Source organism: Halyomorpha halys, unplaced genomic scaffold (assembly GCF_000696795.3).
Source record: "Halyomorpha halys isolate HHAL.00 unplaced genomic scaffold, Hhal_1.1 Scaffold66.1, whole genome shotgun sequence".
Taxonomy (NCBI): Eukaryota; Metazoa; Arthropoda; class Insecta; order Hemiptera; family Pentatomidae; genus Halyomorpha; species Halyomorpha halys.
The window spans coordinates 1113497-1126223 of NW_027112997.1; the positions used below are offsets into that span (position 1 = coordinate 1113497).

Sequence of the window (12727 nt, forward strand, 5' to 3'; positions counted from 1 at the left end):
TTTTGTTGTTTGTTAAACATCAAACACCACTAAGATTTTCCCCTATTAGTCCTTTTTCAGGTTTATGAAAGTATCCCAAACAAAGAGTTGAAAGTGTAGCAATTCTGTCTATATATATATTTTTTTTTTACTTAGTCACAAGAATTTACTTACTACCAGGAATGAAACCATGTGCAGACCAACCCCAGACTTTGGACACATGGGGATATCAGAAAATATGTTGCTGGACCTTCCTATGGCCCACAAATCACCAGTTGGGAACCACTACTGTAGATAAACATTAAATGTTCTAAAATAAAAAAAATAATAAAGATACTGTTTTATTGGAGGAACAAAATTTCACAATAAAATTGAGTAAATTAATTTTTTTATAATCGTATTAATAATTGAGGAGTTAGACATCAGGAACTCGATGATTAGCAGGGCATATTTCCTGCAATCCCTTAAATGTTGCTTACCTTTATTGCCGAAAGACAAAGAAGTTGGTAAGACACAATTCTAAATATAACCCATACTGCTCAGGGTTTGCTGTGTTGACATAATGTATATTTTTTCTGAATTATTACTGTTTCTCAGGAAGTGATAAACCAGACAAATGTGGAGTCTATGATTTGTATTCATGAGTACTAATGAAACACTAATAGGTTTGTAAGAGAGTTGCTAAGCCCCATTGTTGAAGTACAGCTTTATAATTTTTTTATGAGTTAAACCGGAGAAGAGTGCGATCTTGTAAGCTGTTCTGCTCCATTACATTTTCACTTCTTTTACATTTCCTCATTTATTTTATTCTAATTGAAGATCTCTGAAATTAAAGAATAGAACACCCTGAAAACTATAGATTCCTGCAGTAAATTGTTATATTCTACTTCATTTAGTTGAAAATTTTCCCCTGCAACAGCTTGAAATCTCCCAATGATGGCAACATTGTTAACAATTTAATAGGATTATATCATCTGAGACTTCCACAGTTCAGTATTATGCATCCACATATGAAAAAGCTTGTGTTATACTGGAGTTAGGAGACTAAAGCTAATGTTTTGGTCATCGGCTTTGATATCCACAGTCAAACACAGAAAGTACATTACTGATAATACAGAATATAGATGAAAACTGCTAAGTGCAAGAGCAAGCAATTTTTATATTACCACATAAGCAACACCTGGTGTGACTAGTGCAGGTGGAAGATCTCATTGGTTAGATTAAAAATATAATTTGTCTGGCCGTTTCTCTGGTGACTTTGACATGTACTATTTTTCTTAATTTTGAAACATGAACCAAATTGCCCCATTAACAGCTCACAAAAAGTTTATATGAAAATGTGCTGATTAAGGAAATACCTTACTAGAGAAATATTTGTGATGAATTGACCCTTCTAGGTAAAAGTATATACTAATTTTTTGTCTAATTAGGTTTTTCTGTGGCATTAAATCTTGTAGAACTAAAAGTTTTACGAATGTGAAGGAAAAGGTTTCTTAAACAACATTCATTAAATTCCTGTCAATTTGTTGCCTAAAGGTATGGGAGGGAGGAAGGTGCAAAAGCCCTTTTTTGACTCAATATCTAGAAAAATGGTACCTTAGACAGAAAATTACACTACAATGTATATACTTTACTTATTCTACATAATGTAAAGCTTATTTATTCATTGCAAAATAGTATCATCAAATTTATCCTCATTTCTTGAAGTAGATTAGTTAAAACAAGTTAAATTTCCTCCAAGAATACATGTAATTTTGCTAATTTATCTTCAAAAGTTAGGGTGTTTTTAATTTTGAGGTTGATTTCCATATTCTGCAGGTTCTTAAAGTGCTCTTAATTTTATTTCAGTTTTCAAAGGCTTTAACTCTCTGTATCACATTTTTTTTTCCACAAACCAGCCAGCAAGGACCATGCGAATATCATTTTCAATTTATTCTCACACCTTTCATCTTCCATCTTCTCTAATACCCTTTCATCCCCCTGGGCTATTTCTCCCGCTCTTCCTCAGTCCATTTTCTTCCTCGTCTCTCCTTTCCCACAAGAACCCCAACCTCTTTTAGTTTATTCCCAAAATGCTCTCAATTCAAGCAGTCTTCATCTGTTATTTTTAGTCTACCCAGTTCCTCTTTCACTTGTTTTACATATCCCCCATTACTTTTATAGCTGCAGACTTTGTTGAAAATTTTCTTAGTCTCTCATCTTTCATTCTGACCATATGCCCGTAAAATCTCATAATACTATATTTATACATATAAAGTATGAAATGCATATTTTTTCTACTACAGGTGTATTGTTAGTAATGAGGTTAGTGTCAAAACGTACACCTACCATATTTTATGTTAATGCATGTCAGAATCTATATACCAAGATCTCTAGCTAAAAATGTATATCAAGGAATGAGAGATTGAGAGGAGTAAGTGTAATAACCTACATAAAATTATAATTGTTTTTATTCACTAAATAGGTTAGATAACCTATAACCATAAGCAACTGCTATATCAAAACTCATTAGTGTACTGGCACTCCTGGAAGAAGAATGAATTACATTGTTTATTAACTTACTATTTATTCATCAATATATAATATCAATATTACCAAAAATCTCCCAAATGTTTATCAAAGTTTTTATATCCATCTTGTTTTGGATGTGTAGTTTCTCTTCTTCGATCAAGACCTACCTTCTGTTCTTTTAATAAGATGTCCCAAATTCTCAAGAAGCAATAAATAGATAAAGTAAATTTGTGAGGCTAACTTATTATCAACATGCACTAAACTCTGCGAGGAAACCAACTTGTTCTGTGAGTCATCTGCCACAGTCAGCCTAGGTTTTTCGATCCATTTTCGTCAGCTTTTCATCCAACATCTTTCTCAGGATTTAGTCCTTAGTCATTCCAGCCAGATGTCCTCCCTACTATAGTCGACTTATCTTAATAATGGTGACCATGTCGGCCAGCAATTGACCTAAAGTTTAGTAGTTTTTCCAACTTTGGACATTCCTTGACTTTTCATTTTTTAACAGTTTGTGACACTGATAGCCATCTATGCTTCTTTCCTTTTTTCTCAAGCTACTCCTATTGGGAACCAGTTTGACTCCGAGGTTAATCAGTATGGTACTGTTCCGTACTCTATCTCATCCTGTTCTTCTTTCCACCTTACGAAGGTAACGCATCTTTCAAATTCTTTGTACCACACCATTTTACTCTTTTAGATTGGTAATAATTAAATTATAATAAAAGATACATGTAATACATAAATTTTACCTATTCTGTAGATCTGGTTTGTATTTTATATTTACTCTTTTTATAACTATCCATTACAACCATATTATGAGGAATAAATTTCACTTTTGCAAGACTAGTTGTAATTGGTAACAAGAATCTGACTACTTAGAGGTATATTAGATAGAACATGGCATGATCCTCTGATATAGAGGCTATTGTAGCTGAGGGAGAAGAGCTGTCACCTTAGCAGTCTCATGTCTACAGCAGCATCAGTTTAATTCCAGCCTGGATTGGGTTCTTTTTTATTTTGTGAAGGTCCCATGGAATGAAAACTTAAACTCTCTCTGGTTAGAACAGGTTGGTATTTTATTGGATAACCCCTCCCCCTCCTTTGTATTTCAGAAAAAAAAAATCCCCAAAATAAATCCGACAGAGCATTTCTGGGATAACTTAGATTGATGTGTCAGGCATCCTTCTAGTAACTTAAATTAGCTTTAATGTAATGTAATTAACATGTATTTTTATCTATGCCTGATTAGGTTAGAACTCTTCACCTTACAAGAAGGGGTAATGACTGTTATCAGGAGGAAATTCACTGTCATAAAACTTGACACAAATGGAGAATTATCAGTTTTAAATGTTCATTATTTAATATTATCCTTAATTATTTATTTAAAGGATAACACTAAAAGGCTAAGAAGTACTATTAATAGAAATGATATGTTTATTATATACTTTGTTTTAATAATCTATGAAGAAACTAATACTTACTGCAAATTAAAAAAATCGTATTCATTAAATTTGTGGAGAAAAATCAGTGTATACTTTTTTTGTCTGCTCAGTTTCTATGAACATAGGTGTATCAGATTCAATTGGACCATAGGGAAAGGGGTGATAGTAGATCTCAAGAGAAACAAAAAGCTTCATATTGACTATGGCCCGATTTCACACAGAGTAGGACATGTAAGCCATATGTTTTTTGAATAGGAATGACTAAAGAATTATTCAAGTTAGGTGATTTCAAATCACAGCATAGTAAGGTAGACAAATTTTTCTTCAAAAACAAATAGACCATTTGAACAGACCTTCAAAGTGGCTAAATAATGCAAAGTTCTGTTTTTCATAAAAGTATGAATAATTCACTATTTTTTATCAACCTTCTACTTGACTACAGATTTCCCACTTGGAGAAAAATATTGTTTTTTAAGCTCTAAGTCAATTTTAATTATATCAAAATTTGTTACAGAACAAGCTGAGATTTGCCTTCAGTTTTGTAAAACAATTGTTGATATGAAACTTAATTTACTCAAAGTACAAGTGTTTTCTGCAAAAATAGTTGCAGATTACTTACATATATTGTTAATAGATTTTTTTTTCAGAAAAACAACTTTATTATTAAGAAAGTAAACAAATTAAAAAACTTTCTATCAATTTTAGTGATAATTGTAATATTATCACCAGAAATATCAAGTATTAATATTATTTTAAGTCAATTTATAAATTAAAAATAATGGAATAGACAAATTTACTTAAAATGATAAAATTTAATAATTTCCTTAATATTAGTGATAATATTAATAAGTAATGTTTATTATCAGTACAAACAATATTAAGCATTATTATTAAATATTATTATTTTAAGTAAATTTTAAATTTCATTATTGTTTAAGGAGAATTTCATTTGTAAAACCAACACTCAATATTTTATTTTACATATTTTTTATAAATATTAAATTTTTATATTAATATTTTGAGAAATACAAAGAACACTATAAACCAGCTGTAGTCATAGAACCTACTGCTATTGAGCATCTTGCTTCCTTTAACAAGTTTAGCAAGTGAAAATTTCAAATTAAAAAAAAAAATTGTGAAAATTCTTTTAATAAGGTGAAAATTTTAAACTTCTGAATTGACCAACTGTTTTTGTATAATTTTTAAGTACAGTAAGAAAAATATATTAACATCATAAATACCTAATACCCGGTTAACGTTACTTTGATTACTGGCAAAAATTGTGATGGCGGTTCCGGAAGTAATTCCAGAGTTTTTGAGTTGGACCAAATTTTGTTACGTTATTTGGATAAATTATGGTATTCTACCATCATAAATTGTGTCACAAATCCCTAATTTATAGTTTAAGTCACTTTGAATGTTGGTGTTGGTGGTTCAGGGACTATTGACACAGGAGCTCAACATAAGAGATCTTGAGCTTTTTTTTCCTTTTAATCCTAACATCTAAAATACATGAAAATATATTAAAAATAAAAAAGAAATAGCATATAAAATCTCCATACTAAAATATACTAAAATCTTTGACTTAAAACATTAACATATATTCTGTAGAATAGGTATGCTTCATGATGAAAAAAAAAATATATATATACATATATATATATATTTATGTGTATAAATATTTATGCATATTTATACACATACATAGCTTAAAAAATTTATTAAAGATAAAACACACCAACTTTTGTGGTTTCTAGCATCATATAAATTGTAATTATTCACATTTTCTTTACTTAATGTTAGACATCCATTCAAAATCAACCATTTCATCAAAAAAATAATAAAAAAATAAAAAAAAAAAAATATACAAGGTAACTAACCAGACTTTGAATAAACTATATTGCAAAAGATTTGCCTAATATTAAAATGTAATATAAAATTTAATATAACAAACTTTTATAAATGAATAAGTTTCAGAGAGTAAGCTTATAAGAAACATTATACATTAAAACAAATATACATAGATTCTTAAAGCATAAGCTGCTACAAAACATTGTTAATGTTATCTGGTAGTACATATCACAATAAACTGCCATAAATGTTTTCAACAGGCATTATAAAAAATATGAGCTGAGGCAACTCAATAATAATAGATTTCTTTACAAAAAATATACATAGAAATCTATAGAAATAATATCTATCAATCTTTATTCTCACAAATATAAATCATGCATTAACGACAATTATTTACATAATTACATTCACTAAGTAGTCTTAACTTACATATATTAAATGTCTGAACGAAATTTAATCTCTTTGTTAAATATATCTTCAAAACACTGCATTATAACTTTAATCAAGCTGTAATATTTATATTATACTACACGGTTTTGTAATCATCAATGTATGTTTAAATTTATATTACAGAAATTTAAAATAAGAAATCTGTCATCAGATTGAAATAACACTTTATGACCTGTATATACACTTAATTAGAGCATGTAATAAAATTTCTTTTCTAAATGAAACTTCTTGTTAAAAGTTATCCAGATAATATGACAATTCAGATTCTTCATTAAAAATTAAAAGAAAAACAACTATTACGATCTAATAAATAAAAATCAGTAAATATTTATAATGGCATTATTTCCAAAGTATATTATTCAACTGAATAAAAAATACCAATGAAACCCAATTATCCTAAATAGAAGAATATAAGGTAAATCACAGTAAACTGTGATGCAGTAGAAACTGCTTAGTTTTCCATTTTTACAAGGAGCCTAATTAAATGCACCAATCAAACAACCCATGAACTCTATGGAGTTTTGCAAGGAAAACAGGCCAGTGGATAGTAAAGGTCTTTTAGATGGGGAGACGTTTCCTTTTCAAGTCAAATGTTGATAGTTTTAAATGACTTTTTCATATAAGTTCATGTTATGAAGTTGTCCAAAACATTATACATTATTTCTACAGAAATATTAATTTTCCAGTAAAAGTTAGGCATTTTTAGTCTTTTTTTTTTTTTAATAAAAAATAACTATAATTATGTAATAAAAATATAAATACAAATCAATGGTAAATATGTTGAATTTGAAATTGTTCCCTTAGTAAAAATAAATATTAAAAAAGGCCTAAAACTTATCACTTTAGATAATAACTTGTTATTAACGAAGTTCCTTTTTCAGTTTGTGATAGAAAAATTTATAAGTATCGACAATTGATTTCAAATAAAATTTAAAAAACAGCACAAAAGAATTAACTTGATAAATGAAAAAAAAAAATCGGGAATAAAAAGTTAAATTGATTCTACTGAAAACAAAAGTACTAATGAAACATACTATTTTAACAGGAAGATAAGATTGTAAATCACAGTGAAGGTGTGATGCTGTAAAAAGTGTACAGTTTTTTCAATTTGGTATGAACAACTTTAATGAACTAATAAACAAAAAAAAAACTGCTGAGTTTTGCAAAGAAAATAGCCTGTCCAGACAGAGGTATGGCCAGTGCATAATAAATATCTTTTAAGAAATGAAGAATATTTTTCTAATATCAAATATTGATTGTGTGGATGTGTGTGTGTGTGTGTCTATATATATATATATATATATATATATATATATATACACACACACACATTATTTCTATTCAACAGTAGAATTTCAATAAAAACAACAAACATAAATTTTCCAACTTCATATTAAAAAAATTAAACAATTAGGACAGAGCATTTAATCAAATATACACATATTATAAAGGAATAGTCAAAGATAGTCAGTGAGACAGTCTAATAAAAAAGATAGTAAATATGGCACAAATGCATTGACTAATCTTCAAGGTTACAAAACAAGATCAAAAAACATAGATGTAAAAAATCTGTACTTTTTACCTTATCAAGAAAATACTAATATATAAAAGAACTAATCTATCAAAGCATCATTGATGAATTCAATCAAAACTAACTATTCTACAAATTAAAAATAATATGTTCTTGGATACGTGGAAAACCATTCTTATAGGCATCCAGGCTCCCTATACATTCATTGAAGAGTACCCTGCATAATCATATCAGTACAGAATAAAATATACTATAGCTATATGTATGTGAAAAATAATACAAATATTATTAAAAATATATGTTTATATATCCATATATAATAATATCCTTACTTAGAATTGAAATAAAAGCATGTTAATATGGATTTGGAAATCTAACCACTAACCATGTAACTAACTATATGATAACAATTTAATGGTTTTTTGCCACAGATTTTTTATGACTGAAGAGCTTAAATAAATTTATCTTGAAAATTTCATACAATATAATAAGCACATAAAACAAAATGAAACTAAAAAAAATAATAACGAAACTTTATAAGTAAATGAGAATAGTGTCAAATAGCTCACAATATAGAATGATACAGTCTTCTACTTTATAATATGAAAACAAATACAAAAAGACAAAGAAAGTAGATATTGAAGAATTTAGATGAAAATAAAACATAACTTAAATCTATAAAAATTACTTTAAATTTTATTCAAAATGATTTACTATATGCACATATGTGTGAGTATGCAAGTAGGGGATGTAATGTACTCATTTTTCAAGAAACAAGGAGGTAAAAATCAAAGGTTAAAATAAGAAATTTAAAGAAACATGAGGAATGCCATTTAGCTAAAGAGATCAAATTTTAATCATCAGAATAATTTTACAAACATAAAACAAGTAGAATATAGAGAAGTTTAATTGAAACAATCTGGAAACATGATAGGTATAATGAATGACGATTATGGCAACAACCAGAAAACAGATTTTTTTTTCTAATTATTATTACTATTATATTTTCAGGAGGAAAAAGAAAAAAAAAAAAGTAACAAAAGCCAGTTTACCAGAAGTAACAAAGGAACTCAATAGGAGAATATAGGAATTTAGAGATGGATGACTAGACTGGAGTAGGAAGAGACTCACCAAGATCCTACTAATAGGAGGAGCTCTATGGACTCAAAAATGCATTACAAAGATAAATGTATAACCTTAAGGAAATTAAACTTTAATGCAAAATAGAGCAAACTTCTACTAAAGGATATTTCCATATAGTGGGCACCATAAACCTCTGAATGGGCAGTGTTGTCCAGGTCCCACTGACAATGATCAATAATAGTACAGTATAATCTCTGATTAGTCTTAAAATAAGATGATATATTTTTTTGGTTTACCCACACTATGAACATAAAATAATTGAAGTAATTATCACGAGATATTGGACCTATATCGATGCCTACCAACAACAAAATGCTTAAATAATTGACGTCCTACTGGCTGGGATAGAGGGGCATAAATCGTCATTTGAGCCCATACATAGCTCCAAGCTACTTCCACTAAACCAACATTTATGAAGGCAAAGCAAAAGGGCTTAAAGCAATTTTAATTTATAAATATTTACAACAAAATAACATGAATTAGCAAAATACATATTGATAAACTATTTTTTTTTTTTTTTTTTTTATGAGTTATTATTATAAATGTACAATATCTTTTTTCAAATGAAACATCTTTTAATAAGCACATGTGTGTATAGTTATTCCAATTATTTTTAATTGTCTGTTCCTGCTATAGTTTTTTACTCCTATAACAAAATGAATTTCATAGCCCTATGACCGGTGTTATAACAAGGGTACACAGTTCATATCTATTATGGAGAAGTATTGCAATAAATATACTTTATTTTAATTATTTTTCACTGAGTAAAACCAAACAAAATGTAGGCAAGGAGTAGTATAAATTAATAAAGCTATAATTTAAATAAATATCACTGAAAACAATATTTATAAAAAAACGAAAAAAAGTTAAATCTGTACCTTCAAAATAGTATGGTCCATTATTAATTTTGTAGCACACACATGCACATATAACGTTATGCTATAAGTTATAATGTATATTTTAAAAGTTTCTATTCATATATTGAGTGAAAAAATCACTTATTTAGACAGTTAAAAAAATAACATTTAAGGTTATAACATCCAAAAAAAGAATTTAATACACACTTGACATATAATTAATAATTTTTTTTTAAATACTCTATTTTAAATAGGCAAACAAAACAATTTATTAACAGAGACTTAAAGAAAACATACATTCATTCTTACAGCCATATAAACTCGGGTATCTAACATTTAACAAATAGTATTTCACTGAGACATTCTATCACATAATGGACTTATAACGCCCTATCACATATTAAAATAGTTATATTATAAAGTGTAATTGTCTATTACTTAAACAACACTGAAAAGTTTGATTTTACAGGTACTGCACACATAACTATTTCCAAAACTTTTGTACATAAAAAAAAAAAAGAGATCTGAACTATTAGATTCTACTTCCCTTTGAATTAGCTTCAACATATAGAACTGAAACTTTTAATATGATTTCCACTGGAAACCTGCTTTTCTTCAGTACTTTCTCTTTTTGCATTATCAGCGAATACAGGATAAGCTAAGGTAGTATTAAGTGAATCATTATGCTCTTCAAGAGAATTTTGATAATAATGCAATACAAGAGCCTTCAAAGATTCATAAATATTGTATGGCTCAGCAAATCCATAACCTCGCTCAGTTTCATAAATAATACAATGATTCACAGTGCCATTGCATCTGGAAAAAATAAAAAAATCACAGATTTAGATAAAAAACTTGTTCAAAGATAAATTTTTAATACAACAATATAAAGAAAAAACAACTGGACACGGATTGTTGATCACGATTACAAAATTTTCAATTAAATCATACCACAATAATTTTTCTTTCTTTTAATTTAAATTTACTGTGGCAGTTTATAGAAGTATGTAATTTATAATTGTGGCAGATACAAAGCATCACTTAAACACCTCAGGAAAAAATGAGTATGCCGTAAATAAACTCATCCTGTCCCTCAAAATTTGTTTATCCTTAAGAACGATTTTGAACTATAAAGGAAAGCTCCTAATTTCTTTAGTTTTTGACCTCATTGTAGTAGTAACTTTATATGTTCCTCTAATTTCTTTCTTTTTTGTCAATACCATTGCAGCTTGAAAAGAGTAGATTGAGAAGGCATCAAATTAAAAATAATTTGAACCTGTGAAGTGAAAGTGAAACCTGTCTGCGCTGCGCCCTTCTCTAGTACAGAAAAGATTAGTCTTGAAATTTTATGAACAGACCATGGTTTTGATAATGATTCAATAGTTCAATTTTATAGAACTCTAATCCAACTTCTTAGACCGGAACATAATTGTCAGAAACATGACTTCTAATGTTTATGGGCAATTTTGACAGATCATATGAATACAAAGATACATAATTCTAATTAAAATTTAATTAGAACATAAAAACATTTTTTAAGGGATAGTTTTTGTATTAAGATAGTGTGGTTTATACATGACAAGGGCAATTAACCTTAAAAAGAAAGATATTTTAAATGAATTTTGACTATTAAATGATTGAAGTTGTCTACTTGAAAATGGCCTAAGGGAGAAACATTGGAGGTTTTTAAAAATAAAAACTTGAGAGTAAATTGGATCATTGAAGTTGGTATTATTATTAATGTAAATCACTCTCAAACAATCAGTTAATGAATATATTAAATTAGTAATCTATAAATAAATAAGTTATACTAATTTGTGTTTCATTACTGATCACACCCAACCATCTTCTCCTCATAAAATTAATTTGACATTAATTAGAACTGAATAAAAAAAGGTCTTAAGAAATTATAACTTAAAATATAATTATAATATAGTAATAATTAGTTAAATATACTAATTTTTTCCGTTTATTTCACAAGAATCACACCCATGACAAACAAAAATCTCCAAGCAGTGATAGTGACTAATATAACTCATATAAGCACAATTCATCATTAAAACTGCCTTAGTTATGAAAGAGATAAATTCATGAATAATGAAACTCATTAACATGAATAATGATTAATTACAAAAAATAAATATGACAGTATCATCCATTTAGTTAATAATTATTAGAAAAGAAATAATAGTTCCTTACGTAATTGATAATGCATACTGCCCAGTTCTACTAGGCCTAACTAAAAAAGTTCCATCTTTAGTAGCAGTAAGTAGTTGTTCAGCTTTGTTTCTAGAACATTCTTTAAGTAACCAAGTAGATTCATCATTATGGGGGCATTCTGTTTCTTGCTCACAAATTCCAGAGCCACCATTCAGTAACTGTTTAATACTTTGCATTTTTATACCACGAGAAAGAAGCCATCTGTAAAACATATTCAATAATCCTATTTAACAATTAAATAACATTTATTAAAAAAATAATAAATTAAAATTAAGAAATGTTTCTTGTTTACATCAGAGCCGGCTCTGTGCTTTACTTCAGTCACCCTGAATGTATGCTGAAATTTTATTCAAAATAGTATGGAAAAAAGAGATTAAAATTTAGAGATATTTGGCTGCTTATTAGAAAACATATAATTTTTCTTAAATCAATTATTATTCCCTGGAGGAGCAGCTTATGTTAGTACAATAATGGTAATTATTTGATAATATTGTGCAAGTCTTAGCAGGAGGGCTTCCACTCGGCCTTCTACCGCGAGGAGAGATGTTAATATATACTTTCAAGCAAGATAGCACAGCAGGTTTGCCAGAAAATATCCAGAGTGGAATTGAGGAGAATCCCAGGAAATAGAAAATCATTGTACAGGACACGACAGAGTAGAACTGGCAGTGGGTGATGACCCTGCATGGATCTACCTTAAGGAAGTACTTTCCTACCGTCTGGTCATGGTGGTTCAAAGC

At 28.3% G+C, this 12727-nt stretch overlaps 1 protein-coding gene across 1 annotated transcript in view; it reads right to left on the bottom strand.

The window, feature by feature from the left end:
* Window positions 1-10181: 10181 nt before the first annotated feature.
* Pi3K21B (phosphatidylinositol 3-kinase regulatory subunit alpha) overlaps window positions 10182-12727 on the bottom strand; it is a 29138-nt gene continuing 26592 nt past the window's right edge. The window contains exons 11-12 of the mRNA XM_014438764.3: window positions 11967-12188; window positions 10182-10583 (exon numbers count right to left, since the gene is read on the bottom strand). Coding sequence (XP_014294250.1) covers window positions 10328-10583; window positions 11967-12188 — 478 coding nt within the window. The 3' untranslated portion in view covers window positions 10182-10327. The remainder of the gene's footprint in view (window positions 10584-11966; window positions 12189-12727) is intronic.